At 32.3% G+C, this 16,615-nt stretch overlaps 1 protein-coding gene across 2 annotated transcripts in view; it reads left to right on the forward strand.

Annotated features, from left to right (window-relative positions):
• The first annotated feature begins 272 nt into the window (after positions 1-272).
• Positions 273-16,615, forward strand: part of ROBO1 (roundabout guidance receptor 1) — a 988,403-nt gene continuing 972,060 nt past the window's right edge. For both annotated transcript variants that reach the window (XM_084875894.1, XM_084875896.1), the window contains exon 1: positions 273-375. In XM_084875894.1, the coding sequence (XP_084732020.1) occupies positions 288-375 (88 nt within the window). In that variant the 5' untranslated portion in view covers positions 273-287. The remainder of the gene's footprint in view (positions 376-16,615) is intronic.

Raw genomic sequence — 16,615 nt, forward strand, 5'->3', positions numbered from 1 at the left:
AGTGTAAATGCATTTTCAAAATTAATAAATGTTGCATTTATTAAAAATATATATCCTAGAGTATATTCTGTGCAAGTTGTATTCAAGTTTAACCATTTATCTTTTTTATCATTTAAAAAATGACATTCAAATGCATTTGAACTGTAATTTTTCACCAAAAAAAGGAAAAAGCATTTTCTTTATCTCAACATGGCTAACCATTAAAAAAATAATTTTGTGTTTTGTTTACCCTACAGATAAAACCTATCTGCCCCACTGGCTGGGTGTAATGCAAGGAAGGGACAAAGATGAAATGGAAACATGTTCCTTTTTTGGTCATAACATTACTCCTCAGCGTGTCAAAAGATCAGCTGCTCCTGTCACAGCTCATTCCAGGTAAGTGCCAGGCATTCGCTTCATCAGACTTTGACCAGTATTTCATCTTTGCTTTAAATTCATTTTTATCATGTGTATTGTAAATCAAATTTGTTCTTTTGAATGGCTTCTTAAGTATGTGTGCTGATAAATTCCAGGCATCAAATATTGTCCTTGAATACAGAGTACTTTATTTATTCCCTAAAGAAACTGAGAAAATTTAGAAAATCTCACTGTCACTGAAACATGTAGGAAGTGATTGTATTAACTAAGTGAATGGAACAACAATTAGGGCAGGGAATAAATGTGTAACATAAAAGGAACAGCAATGTCACAATGCATATTTGTACTTTAGAAAAGGAATATCAAAAAGTGAAATTTTTGAAACTGAAATTTCTACAGAGTAGTGACATGTTAATTAGCAGGCTGAACACTTTCAGAATAAAAATGTAACAGCTGCTCTGTTGCTGCCATAGTTACTATTGTTTTCAGTGAAGTTAAAAGCCTGTTTCCTTGAAGTTATTATTTTACTAAAGCTGCTGAAATAACGTTGCTATAAAAAGCTTTACATCAACTTTTTAAATAGGAAATAGTCTAAACCCAATGTTATAATATGGAAAATAGAAAAACATTGATTCACAATCAAAATATTATTTCATCTTTCCTCAGATAACACTATGGGGACAAAATATAGGTATTTGGATATATTTAATGAGATAATTTAGCCAAATTATTGATAAAAGACTAGCATACAATGTTTTGTTTAACCAAACTGCAAGCTTAATTTTTATTTGTCTGTTTTCTTGTTTCATTTATTTTAATATTCAGTAACTAAGTGTAACTTACCACATGTATCCAAACACAAGTCAGGGTTTTCAAATAATCCAGAGGCTTGGTTTATTTTTCCCATGCTGGGTTAGGATTGACAGTGGGAACTCCAAGATAAGGGAGGTGTGATCAAGCAAATGGATTTATTAAAACATTTCATAGGGTGGACATATACAGAAAACTTAAAGTCTGTTATAGTTCAGTTCATTTGGTTACTTTGTGCTGAGTTAGGTTAATGCAATAAAAATAGTACAAGTTTGTAACCTGTTTCTACATGCCTTTCTCTTGCCATAACTCTGTTGAATATTGATTAAAATTAGTGAATGAACCAAATATAAAAAAAAGTCAGTATGAAAAAATGTCATGCTCCACTTAAGAATCATGAAAAATGCAAATTCAAACACAAAGTAATCCACTATCTTTCAAATTGTCAGGATAAAGAGGACATTTGTATGAAAGTGCTTTGAAAGCTATGACTATAGAAATAGATACAGATAGTTATGTAAATATATGGATATACCTATCTATATATAGGTGTAATTGTTAACAGTTAGGTGTAAACTGTTGCATTTTAAGATAATCACTGTTACAAGTCAACAAGTTAAGTTCATGATCTAGTTATTGATCGGGTAATCATATTAAAACAACCAAGTGTGGTTTGATCATGTTAATCTAGAATAAGAAATACATGAATGAATGTATGTGGGGTGTGAGAAAGGTTTATCTGCAGAATATATATATATATATATATATATATATATATATATGTATATATATATATATATGCCATTTCATCCACAGAAAATTTATATATGGAATATAAAGTTGCCTTTTTAATTGAAGATATTGTATAATTTCAGAGAAGATAAATCAACTGGAACAATTAGGTCCAAAATTTGACAAAACTCTGCAATATCTTACATGCAAATATTTCAAAGCTAAATAAAAAAAACAACCTTAATATATATATGAATATATTGATCAATACAATATATATATTAGTTACAAAGGCAATCAACTGGTTACACCTTAAAAAGAGCTAAGAGTATTGAAGAATGAGATGTATAAATTTAAATGTCTTTCTTGATCAGGACCACAAGAGTTCAAGAATTATTTCATGTAATTTGCCTGTCAAAAGAAATGCACTGTTAGCTTTCAAAATGCACACCTGCAGAGTGGGAGTCATTTTCATAACTGTCTCCATCTGGGAGCACTGGTTTCAGGCGAGGGAAATTAGGAAACCTGCTGAAAGGAGTCATCAGCCTCAGCATCTCTTCTCCTTCACATTCATCTCAGAACACAGTGAAGTCTATACTTTCGTTGTTTTAGCTTTGTTATTTTCAGTAGTGCTCCTGGATCTGGATGAGTTTAGTTCAGAGTTCAGAGGGAGGGAAGATGGGAAGACCCAAATATCAGTGTCTTAAAATATGCAGCAACTAAGTGTAACTTATCACATGTATCCACACACAAATCAGGACTCTCAAACAATCCACTTTTTCCCTTAAGAAAATATTGTTCTTCATCAGAAATTTATTTCAAAAGTCAGAAAGTGGGGGAAAAAATGTGCCTCAGGGGATAAAATAAAGATCAATAAAAACAGCCATCATAGTGTAGATTATTTTATTACCACAATAATAAAGAAGTTTTCAGTCAAGCTATGAACTGGGTACTAGGTGTGATTCAATATTATGATATCATTTGTATATAATGCTGGAATGGATGGGTTATTAGGCTCATGTTTTCTATATTCTAGTTTGTGTCCTTACATATAAATTTTTAAAACTGCTTAAGTTCTACTTTATTGTATGTGAAGTGGTTGGTGTGTCAGAGTGGTGACTTGAAATTATTTGTACACTTTAAGTCAAGAAAAACTATTTTTGGTAAACTGTAAATCAGTTTTAGGAGAAAAGGAATGAATAAGAAGCAGATTCTAGGGATGATTGGGTCTCTCCAACCATTTGAGTTGTTGCCTTCATTGCCTAGAGAGACAACTCAAACCTGGCCGATTATTAAAACCGCTGCCAGACATTCCCTTGTCAATTTACCTCATCCCTTATTCACATATAAAATTCTCTTCAAACGTGACTGTGATTATCTCCTGAGGCCTTGAGGCATGCTGTGTCTGGGCTGTGCAGCATCTTTATTCAGTCTGTGCTACAAAGAAATCTTACATTTTAAACATCCACCTCTCCTTACATTTTAAACATCCACTTCTGATTGCAACAGATGTCAGGAAGACTAGGGGAAACAAGTGGTAAATAGGTTTTAAAAATACGCATTTGCCAGATAGTGGATTGAATTGAAAAATTAAAGAACATATATAGTTAAAATTTTGATTTCGAGGTATATATTTAAATGGAAATCTATGGGGCAGGAGAAGCATAGAAAGTTGTATTTCTATTTGAATAAATCTGACAACCCACTTTCAAGCTAAACATGATTTATTTTTTACTCTCTATTCTCTAAATGTGTAGCTGCATTGTCCTTCATTAAAGATGCAGGTGCTGACAGGGTTATTTCCTCTGCCCTGCCTCATGTCAACACCCCTGAGTGTGAAATTGTCTGAAGTGATTTGCTGTTCACCCTCCCCACCCAGCCATTCACCACCACTCAGAACCATCCTGTTATTTCCAAAGGAAAGAAATTGCAAGGCGCTAAGTGCTATCTGTGATTGAATCAACTAATAATAAATTTTAAAAATGATTCTGTTTGTAAAATTCTAGAAATAATAGTAAGTATATACTTATAATCAACATATATTCCTATTTAGTTTCCACATGTCCAGCAGATTTTGAATATATTTAGGAAATTATTTCAGATTTTAAAAAGTATTTGTTATAATGCAAAAATAAATAAAAGTAAATTTCTGAAATTGAAATGTGATAGAATTTAAGTGTTCCTTTTGGAATAAATTGTTTAATTAATAATGTTGCATATGTGCACCCCACAAAGGTTTTTATCCACAGGCATCTTGTTCCTGTTACTATTTATGATTAGTTTCTTTAGTACTGTAGTCATGAGCAATGATAAGGAAAATGCATTTTATTTAGAATCTATGGTGATTGCTTGTTCATAAACATACAGTTTGATTTTTTTTATCTGTTCTCACTATTCAGAAATTGATCAGTTAATTAAGAACACTTGACGTTATGTGGCCTACAATAGAATGGAATATTTAGGTTTAATAGTACGTTAACATTTCTTAACTTCCAGTTATGCACTGGTAGAGGTGTTACTATAAACAAAGTGACTTGATTTTACATGCCACTTGACAATTCCATATGATGACAGAATTCTCAGCATGTTTTGAGAGATTGCTTTTTCCAGAAACACTTTAGATGCTTATTGTAAGTAAAGCTTCCCAGCTGAGACAGAGAGCCTGGGTTCAAAACCCAGGAACACACACTCTCCAGGTACCCGAATCACCCTCACAGAGAACACCTGAGAACCACTGCTCTCAACAAGTATAAGGTGATGAAACAAATAGTTCACACATTCACAGTATGTCTATAGTCTGAGGAAAGATTTTCATGAGAAAGGGGTATTGGAGATATCTATTTTATATATTGCAAGGATTTGGGGAGGAGATTTGAGGCAACCACTGACATATTTTGCTGGCCTTTTGCTTATATTTCTTATTGTTTTTACCTCATAGTAATGTTTATAGATTTAAAAACACAATTTTCACATTGGATGAAAGGTATTAGCTCAAGACAGAAAGCCATTGAACTAATAAATAGATTAGTGAAAACATATAAATAAAAATGACTTGAAATAATTTATAGTTTGGCTTAATGAATGAGTACAATTAACCCTAAGTTTTGTACAAGTCCTAGTAAAGTGTTGACTCAAACATTAAGCAGCTGTAATCTATATCCAAATTAGAATCAGTGTCAATTATATAAATTTTCTGGAAAAAGAGAACGAAGAAACAGGTTGCATTATGACTTACAGGAACCCTAGGTAGTAAGACCTTCATCTGCTGCTTGCCTCCATGAAAGAATAGTAAACATTTCATTTTAAAACTCTGTTGTCATCAACTTGAATATAATCTTTGCTTATAAAAGTTTTCCTTCTTATTTTAAGGCAAATTAATATATTTTAGTGGTCCCCAAACTATATTGATAGCCCAGGCTGTGCCCCTGTGTGTAGTAAGTCAGCTCTGTTAGAACCATGAAAAGACCAGCTATTCATTTTTTAGTTATACCCTAGTGTGATTCCTAAAAACAATATTTACTACAAATAAAGTATAATAAAAACTCAGTCTTATGCATTCTCAAATATATTGTTATTGGTTTTGGAGAGGAAAGGGGCAAGGAATAAAGAGAGAAAGAGAGAGAGAGAGAGAGAGAGAGAGAGAGAGAATCATTGATTGGCTGCCTCCTGCACGCCCCCCAACACTGGGGATCGAGCCTGTAACCAGGGCATGTGCCCTCACCAGTAATCCAATAGTGACCTCCTGGTTCAAAGGTCAATGCTCAATCATTGAGCCTGGTTCCCCCCAACTGCCCTCCCCTGCAGGCCTGATACCCCCTAACTGCCCTCCACTGCTGGCCCAGTCATCCCTAACCACCCTCCTTGCTGGCCTCATTGCCCATAACTGCCCTCCCCTGCAGTCCTGTGTCCCCCCCAACTGCTCTTCCTGCAGGCCTGGACCCCCAACTGCCCTCTCCTGCAGGCCTGGTCCCCCTAACTGCCCTCTTCTGCTAGCCCAGTCATCCCTAACAGCCCTCCTGCTGGCCTCATTGCCCACAACTGCCCTTCCTTGCACGGCTGGTCCCCCCCAACTGCCCTCCCATGCTGGCCTGGTCATCCTTAACTTCCCACAACTACCCTCCCCTGCAGACCATCTTGTGGTGGCCATCTTGTAGTGGACACAAATATCTTGTGTCCACATAGTGGCAGCCATCTTTGACCACATGGGGGTGGCCATCTTGTGTCTTGGTGTGACAGTCAATTTGCATATTACTCTTTTAGTAGATAGGATGTATGTATATGCATGTATGAGTTATTTTTATATATATGCTTATCTACAGATATTACTTGCTATTGTCTCTTGTATAGATATTAACACCAATCAAAATTTTCTGGACAATTAACCAAGTTAAAATTAGTACTCATGAGATTAATAATAAAACCAATTTCTGAATAGCTATTAAAATGTATGGTATATATGATTTATTATCTTAGTGTAATTGAGTTTCTAAGACTTTTCTCTCATATTCCTTTACTGACATAAACACATATTTAAAATTCTTTGATTATTAAATGTCACTTCCCATTGTACTGTGACCTTGGTTTAACTTTTTGATATATCTGTATGTTTGTTGGTGTTAAAAAGATTGGAAATCCTACTGATAGAAGTGTCAAGTCTTGAAAAAGAACAAATACTTGTAGTGAAAATAAACATTCCTTAGTTTCCAGAGACTATCACTCAGTTGCAGATGAGGTCTTAATAAGTGGAGAAATCACTCACTATTCTTTATTTCATGGCTCTTTATTAGCCTGGGACTACTAGTAGGGGAGTTTATCTAATTGTTAAGTAGATGGAAGCAAACTAAGCACTAGAACAATCAGCAACAAGACAATCAATGTAGAAACTCCTGTTTGTAATCTGGCTGTAGAGCCCAGACCCTCTCTTTGATGATATGGCCTTTGTGCGAAAAGGGCTTGAAAACCCCCATGTGCCACACTTTCCACCTAATTAAGCCATCAGAATGCATTGCAACAAACAGAGTGCCTCATATGGAATGGTCTGTCATTTTTTTCCTCTATTGCTCAGTTAATAGAATGAGGTGCTATTCTAGATCATGACTGATAGAGGTTGTATGGTTCAGTTGTTGTAATTGTGCCTGAGGTCAAGAAAGCCTTTCATAAAAAATTCCCTATTTGCCTGAGAAATTGTCTTACTTCATTCAACTATTTTCTCCCAGATTTCCTAGTGAACATTCATTTATTCTCTCTTATTTGTAGCTTTTCTCTGATTATGTGTGAGTCCTTTGTTGCATAAACAGATGCAGTGCCTCCACCAGGTCTTTGTGGGAGAATTGTTTTGAAAATTATTTCCATTTTTATTCAATAATTATTTTAAAAATTGGTGTTTTGAACTTTAAAAATACAAATAATTTATGAATAATTCAACATGAAAAGTTCAATGCATGTGGGGCTTGGAAGTAAAAAAAAATTGATTGTGTGAATTTTAAAAGAAGATGGCATTATATACATATATATGGGAAAGGAGAGTTACAATGTACATATATACATGCATATATACATAATACTTACATTTACATATACATTTATATATATTTAAGTATATGTTTATGCATAAAATTATTCATGTTTATTACTCTAAATTATCCTTATAAGTCTGGCTAATATATATAGGCTGATAATAGAGAATAAAAGTATTTTTTATGTTCTTAAAAGTAAGGTAAAATTTATCATGATATAACATTCTTTTCATCAATGCTGATAGTCATTCTCTAAATTATCAGGGTTCTAGAATGACACAGTTTACTGAATTTTTTATTTATGAACATAATTCTGTAGAAATATATACTATAGTTTCTCAGTTTTCTATCTAAATGTTCTTTCACCTTTATTTTAATGCATAGATTCATAGCTTCACAGGGAATTCATTTAAAATCATAAAGACAACATAACTATTACTATAAGATGAGAGTAGGGATTCAGAATTCTATGTTGTCTTTTCTGTTTATGATATGTCATTGCTCAATAGGTCATAGATTTTTCTGATAACTTCATGATTCCAATAACTTCTTATTTCTTAAATTACATATATTTTTATATTTATTTCCTATTATGATTAGAAAATTGTGATTTTTAAATAGTGGTAAAATAGGAATATTTCTTCTTTTTAACAATTTATAGCTGATTTCATTTTCTTTAAATAGACTGAATTTTATAAAATATAAGGTGACAATTACTGTAGTGAGATGCACTAGTGTGTAGAGCTAAGAAAACCTACAACTACCAATTAAGACATAAACAATTACTGAAGTTTTGTTCTGTTCATGGACTAATCAGACTAATCTTTTAATACTTTGAAATTTCCTTTATTCCTTTTTAAGAAGTAGACATTTTCTTTGAACCTAGTTTTGTGGGTAACAAACAATAATTTTGAAATTTATCAAGAAGTAGGCATCTTCTTTTACCTAAGTGTGTCTTTTTAAGTACTTCAATTTTTGCTACACACATACACTACATACACATACACTACATACACTACACACATACACACATACACTATATATATGTATATGTATATATATACACACATATACATATATATTCTTTCAATAATAAATATATCATTCAATAATATAAAAATCTATGCCTGAAATTTTGTTGCTAATATTCAAATAATAAGACATTTTGACAATGGAATCATAGTAGACTCATGGAAGACATTTTAAATGACAATTAACTCCACATGTGTGTCCCCATAATGCACATAATTCAACTGAAATGACAACAGTATGAACAGTTATGACCAAGTAATCAGATCACAGTCAATAACAATTACATCAAACTGCTGTCTGCTTCAAAGTGATTGTGGGATTCCATTAATGTAAGAACACAGAGTCAGAATATGGGGACAAAACTATCTGAATCAATGAAATATGATATAAGGAAGGAAATTGAGCCTGTCATATATCTTAGGTTCTTTATAGCTATTTTATGTAAAGTCATACCTATCTTCTCCTTTAATAGAATACAATTATAATGCAATACATTGTTCTTATAAAGAAAAATATACAATAATATGAAGACAAATATAATTACAGTTTATACATCTAAAGACTCTTTTTTTCCTTCTAAATGGAAATGTCTTTCTCAGGTTTAGAAATATATTCATTGGAAAACTAAGCATATTTACTTGGGATCTCTCATTATCAAGGTAGTAGAAATTCCTAAGCAGCATGCACAGTGCTGAAATTAATCTGTATTTTTTATTATGTAGCTATATATATATATATATATATATATATATATATATATATATATGGCACAGAAATTCATAATTAGAAAAAAGTCTCAGTAGATAGTATGCTCTTTCTACAAGTGTTGCCTTGATTCTAAATACTTTCAAAAGTATACTAAAACTTAATCATGTAAGTAGTTGAGAGTAGCAGTTGCTAGATACTACTTAAATGATGGATGTAATAAAATTGGCTAATAGTGATTAAAAGCTAATTTTTTCTCTTTAATCAACCTGTAATTAATATATTGATTTATTCACTGAATGAATTCCCCAATGAAATGAAATATATAATTGAATCCATTTTTGGCATAATTTTCCACCAAAGAACTTGAGGCTCTGCAGCAGCAGTTCTCAGCCTGTCTGTCGTGACCAACAGGTTGAGAACCACTAACAGGGTCGCCTAAGACCATCGGAAAACACAGATATTTACATTTCCATCATAGCAGTAGCAAAATTACAGTTATGAAGTAGCAACAAAAAGAATTTTATGGTTGGGGGTTACCACAACTGTTTTAGGAACTGTATTAAAGTGTTGTGGCATTAGAAAGGTTGAGAACCACTGACATACAGTATTACATATGTTGCCTTCTCCACCCCATTAAGCTCTCCCCACAATCCCCAACCCCCAACACATGCCCTCACCCACCCCTAGTGTCTGTGTCCATTGGTTATATTTATATGCATGCATACAAGTCCTTTGGTTGATCTCTTGCCCCCTCCCTCCTAACCCTCCCCTACCTTCCCTCTGAAATTTGATGGTCTGTTTGTTTGATGCTTCTCTGTCTGTGTATCTACTGTTTGTTCATCATTTTATGTTGTTTATTATATTGCACAAATGAGTGAGATCATGTGATATTTATCTTTCTCCATCTGGCTAATTTAGCTTAACATAAAGCACTGCACTTCCATCCATGCTGTTGCAAATGGTAAGAATTCTTTCTTTTTATAGCAGCGTAGTATTTCATTATGTAGATGTACCACAGAGTATTAATCCAGTCATCTGATTTTCTCCTAAGAACTTTCAAATTTGTGACATCATCCTCATTACATAATAAACTTTAAATAATTAGAGTAATAGTTCCCTTAAAATGTCTTCAGTTTCAAGAAATAATATTGTAAAAAATATCTTCTGTAGCACTCATCCATAAATCAGAAAAAAGTGAAATAGTAATATTAAATTATTTTTGTGAATCTTATTTAGATTAATATTTACTTTCATTATAATTTGAAATGATTATCTAACCACAAAATGAATTTTTGGCATCTTAAAATATTAAATGCAGCTGTACACAGGATAAATAAAATCAAAATTGAAAAAGCAAACTAGAAACAATTCATGTTAAAAGGAAAAAATGTTGTTTAGAGGAAAGCAATTTACAGGAGACTCAAGGACCAATTTGTAAGTGTTATTTTGGTGCAGTAAATTCTTATGGGTCAATTGTCTGATGTGCTCTGGAAGGACACAGCAGCTCCCCACACTCTGGGGAGGTCTGAAAGTTGATTTTTACTGTTCACACTTTAAAGGGTTTATTCAAGTTTTAAGCATAAGCTTTAAAATGAATCCGTCATTTCACTTTCTTACTATTTCTATCATGTGCCTCTTTAAAAATGAGTAGTATTTTTTCTATTTTATTTTCGTAAGCTTTTCTCAAGTGTAATAGGAATCAGCCATTTTAACAGATTCAGTGATTGCAAATAAGTTGGACAATATTAAGTAAAAGCATTGTCTTTAGTGTTAAACTTACTGGGATTGTTTTTGAGATGTGAGAAATTGGGAAACTCACACATAGTTGTTCTTTTCATTTTGTTTGGTTTGGTTTGGAATTTTTTAAAGGTGACTATTGAGCTTGTGGTGTTTTTGTGAAAGTTACATAAAAAGTATTAAGTATCCTATATAATAAAAGCCCAGTAACCAAAAGGCAAAACAATGAGAACAACTGGTCAACCAGTCACTATGACAAGCTCTGACACCAGGGGGAAGATGCTCAATGCAGAAGCTGCCCCCTGGTGGTCAGTGTGGCAGTGGAAGCACTGCTCAGCTGACCCAGATAAATGGCTCTTCCCGCTGCAAACTCCAGGCCAATGAGTAGGAACCCAGGCTGTGATTGTTGCCTCCTTGCTCCAGGCTCCTCTTCCTCGATCCCTGCTGCGTCCTCTGGACACCCATAGGCTGCACAGTGCCGCCGCAGGGCTTGCAGAGCTGACCCTGGGAGCTGGGAGGTGGATCCGTGGCCTCTGCGGGACTGAGGCCTACTCTGCCGCCTCTCAGTGATAGTGTCCCCGGGCCTGGAACAGACCAAGTCACCTGGGAAGGCGAGTTCTCCAGCTCCAGGGAAGATGCTAGACTAGGGAACAGATGCTCAGAGGAAGAATCCACAGCTGCTCAGCTGAGCAGAATGAGCGGTGCTCCCACAGCGGGCTGATCGCCACAGGCCACAAATTCTGTGCACAGGGCCTCTAGTCTAATATAATTAACTCAACTGTAGGAGGGACTCAATAAAGAGTAGCCGCTATTATTTGAAAAATATACATCGTTAGAGAGTTTTTGTAAATATGAAGGGGACAGGAGATATGTTGGTGAGTGAAAGGTTATCAGGTGGTTTTATGCCAGATGATATCGTCCATGATTGAAACCAGAAATGTTTAGAAAGGGGAGTTGCTTCAGATTCATGACGGAGTTAGAAGATAAACACAATGGAATTAAAAAGATTGATTTTAACGTCGATAATGAATGTGAGAATAATTACTTACTTTTTCAGAACAGTGATTTTTGCACAGTGTTTTGAACCCATCTCTGATGTCCCAACAGACTATTCAATGTGTGATATATATAACTATTCTTTGAGAAGAAGAAATTAATCAGTGTAGAGACGTTATAATTAGCTATTAAAACAGATGTGATAAAACATCTCTACAACCTAAACCAAAAAGAAATGCGAATTCAACAGAATATGTAAGAATTTGCTTTGTAAATATATAAAAATGTGAATCACAATGGTTAGTTCTGTTCAAATAGTGTCATAATTCTTCAGGTCAAACAAGGGATCCATGTGATAAGTTTGAATGCTTTTAATAGACACTGTGACATATGCTTAGACTACAGTAGTGATTTTGTTATAATTATTATTGGATTGTGTGTCATGATGAGTATTTTAAAGCCCTCAATTATGTCACCAAAAAGCATGTCATGAAGCAAACTGAAGGATACCCAGGGTTAACTTTTTTTTTTTTTTTTTTTTTTTTTTTGTATCTTGGTTATAGAAGGGCTTTCATATTGTTGTGCTATTTTAGTGAAGTACTTTACAGCAATAAAACTATAGACTCATATCTGTTTCTTTGCATTTCCTCTTTTTAAAATCACACCAAGACACAAATAGGTACTGGTTGCAGAAAATATTATTTGAAAATCACTAGTCTAAAGAAACAAGGTTGCAGAAAATATTTGAAAATCACTAGTCTAAAGAAACAAGGGAAGCAAATAATGAAACATTAAAATGTTGACTAAAATTCACCATGGCAAAGTTTAATCAATTGCTGTCTAGTAAATAAAAAAATTATCTTTCTTTTTTGTTTTAATGTGTACTAGTTTTTGTTTGTGTTTAGTCTGTTATGGACTTGGGATGAGTTCAGTTGCTGAAACCATCTTTGATTCACTCTTATGGTATGTAATAATACACTTTGATTTCAGTGGATGAAAAAAAAATTATATCAAGAATATTTACTCAGTTAAATATATTATGCGGTAGACATTGGCTGGCTAATTGATATAAAAGTCACAGATACACTAATCTCAAATAAAATATTAACCAAAAGGAACAAAGCACAGTATTGGAGGAAGTTTAATCTATCTGTGCAATCTGATTAATTAAAGTGGATAATTAAAACATTCAAGTAAAAATGACTACAATCATTGTTTGATAGATAAAATTGCTGCTTAATTAAATTTCCATGACACTATTCCCTATAAGAATTAGACAGTGAACTAATATAACTTTTAATTGAATGTGACTTTAAGAACAGGAAGAAAATTAAATTTAAGGTAAAAGCATTGTAATGAATTAGAATAGTTGAAATTACTACAGTAATCAAGTTTCAATAAAGGCCAAAAAAAACTTAGTTCCCAAAACACAAAAGCAGATATCTAGTAATATGTATAAAAGAATGTATCTAAATGCATGAATTAATTGGAAAAAATAAAAGTTGAAAGTCTTACCTACTATACACTTTTTTTAGTACAAAACACATACAGTCAGTGGAAACAACAGACTATATCAGGTTTCCCTGGAGAGTCCCATATTGTGCTTAGTGTTCCTGCAAAATATATACATATGTAATATTAATCAGATATATTACATTATATATACACACATATATATCTATTACATATATTCACAAAATGTTAAACAAACGAAGCCAAATTCCATAGCATATTTGACAATATGTTGATCTTTTACTGGTATTTATTCAGTAAACTTCACTGCATACTATGTGTTAAATTATTATAGTTTGAGTTTTTGATTCATCAAAACAGATATTTTAGCAATTATTTAATGAGAATTTAAGGTAATTTTAATGAGGCAACTATCAGATTATTTAGGGGGTTTGAAGAAATAAAAGGAACTATTTTAAACAGAATCTGAAATCAAGCTAAATCTGATTCTATGTGTTGATAATTTTCCATGTTTTTTTTAAGCTAGCAATAATTATACATTTATAGTTTAATTAAAGAATGACTTCGTGGAATTTTTCCATAAGAGTATTTGCATGAGTAATATATCTTCCTTGTTATAGTGTTTAGTCACTGGCAATTGAGGATACATTTTATAAACAAACTTTAACAAATTAATAATAAATATCAATAAAATGCAATATATCTGGCTTACTGTATCTTTAATTTCTGGATAACAAATAATACTTGTATAGGCATTGGATGAGATTCATTGAGCTCTCACTAAGTGCTCTTTTCTGCACTAATTGCATTCAATCCTTGAAAAGTCTTCATGAAAAAAGAATTTGTTCCATTTAACAATTACAGAACTATGATTTGAACCAATCTGGGATTGTTTAACTGCAAAGTCCATGATGATATTGCTGGTACCAGGCCTGTCCTTCCACCTCACTGTATGTAACACAGGACGTTCCTTACTTTGTTTGATATGTCTAATTGCAGGTAGGATAGAACATGGTCTACAGAGCCTATGATACAAGTTGAAAGTGAAAGCCTCCCTGGAATTAATCCACAACTTATATGTTTCAGGTTTTTAACCAACTTTCTTGATTTGTGTTTTTCTTGCTTAAGAACCTCCTTTTGTTTTGTAATTTTCACTCTTTTGTTTTACTACTTTTTGCTTAGCCTGACAGTGATTATTAAATTAATAATATATATGCATGCCATAAATATTTTATGATTGTTTTAAGGTTAAATTCCATCATTTCAGAATGCAATGCTTTTACCCCTTTGGTGCCATGTAATAACTTTTTAAAAATTATAATAGTTTTAGCTAAAATTTTATAAATGGATAATATTTTTATTAAATCCATTTTTATTACCTAATCATATATTTTTCTGTCTTTTTAAAAATTTACGCATAGCAATGTTGAGATATAGATCATGCAGCTATAACTAACATTTTTATAATTATGTATCATTAATATTTAGTTCATTATTTATAATTTATGCAACAAATTAATGTTTTTAAATAATCAGAAAAGGGTCCTGTATGAGTAAATTAAAATACACATACTGATAGGCAGAATTATTTTTCATTGAATATTGAATATTTAGTCTTTTTGAGGTATCACATTATTTCTAATAAAGCTTTTTAATGTTTAAAAATGGTAATTGATACCTTTTGTAAATCACTTTCCCTGTCATCAATATATACATGGCTCAGAAAAATTCTGTTAAAATTGGAAAGCCTAGAAATATACTTTCTATAACTTTTCAGAATATTCAATGAATTGTCTATCTTCAAATATCATAGTGTTGTTAACTTCCTAAACATTAAATAAATTTTCCTTCCTCTAGGGTTAGTGATGTAGCATATAGCATATAGACATGTGTATTAATTATAATTTAAACCAGTCTACTGTGTAATAAACAAATTTAAACTTTAATTTGCACTTAAAACATGTAGGAAGCATTTATATCACTTTATTTTCTTAAAATTAAATGTCGTTCTTTCAATTTTCACAAATGAAAATAATAGCAATGTATTTGTAAATCAATGATTCCCATTTGATTTTTTTAGAAATTTGTTTTATAAATTTGCTAGTTGAATATGAATTCATATTTAAAATGTGAATTTATTAGCTTGATTTTCCCCTTGCAGTTAAGAATATGTTCATCTTTAAAAAAAACAACAACTATAAACTTCGTACATCTGCTATCAAAAACTGGCAATATATTTATAGGGTAATGCCCCCCAAATAACTTACTACGTAATTTGAGCTCAAAACTATGTTTTGTTTTAATATCTGATACTTAGTAACTTGGGTTTCACCTGGAGCCCTAGATATGCAATGGAATTACTTTGGTCCTTTGGAAGGTCACTGGTTTATAATTCATTGCCGCTCATAAATTGATTTAATCTTCTGAATAATGTCTGGACATGCTGATGATCAATATTTTATTGCTTCTACATCCTAAAACACACCATGAATTACACTCAAAGGTGTTATCTCCCAGGACTGCAAACATATCAGTATTACACATGTGACACTACTCCTCAGCTTGGAGTACTGTTTAGGAAACAAGACCCTGCATGGATGATTTTATTTCAGCACCATTATAATCCCATTTAATTTGTAGATAGAAATGCCTCTGCCAGTTATCACTCAGTCCTATTCAAGGCCAGAGTAGTAACTCATTATGGCTTTACACTATAATAATCAAATCTAAATTTTCCTTTGTTAAATAATTCTAAAGATAAATTACTTTATTGTATTTTCAAAAGATAATGTGAATTACTAGAGTGATTTTAGAATAAAAGGCATAAACTAATACTAATAATTCATATTAAGGAATATCATAAACCAATATAAAATACAACTGTTGGTTTATTCTATTTTATTATCATGTAATCATATCTCCTTAATTAGAAACAATGTGTGCTGTGCATTCTATGAATTTTTGTCTTCCTACTAGTAGATATTCAATGATTTATTTTCATTATTTTCATAACATTTTAGTTTTGTGAGATTTTTTCCTTATTTTTTTTTTTTTAGTTGTATATACAAATTCTCTGATCTCTCTGTCACATTTTCTTGTCCATGCTTCACTAGTCAGTCAGTTTCAACATTTGCTTCTTTGATGTGTGTTCTGACAATCAATATTTGACCACATGAGTGGTTCTAATAATCCAGTTTTTAGCATCATGAGTCTGATAGAAGAAATGGAAACTTTCTGTCTTGAGCAATTAAGTA

This window comes from Pipistrellus hanaki, assembly GCF_964339955.1.
Source record: "Pipistrellus hanaki genome assembly, chromosome: 2".
Classification (NCBI taxonomy): Eukaryota; Metazoa; Chordata; class Mammalia; order Chiroptera; family Vespertilionidae; genus Pipistrellus; species Pipistrellus hanaki.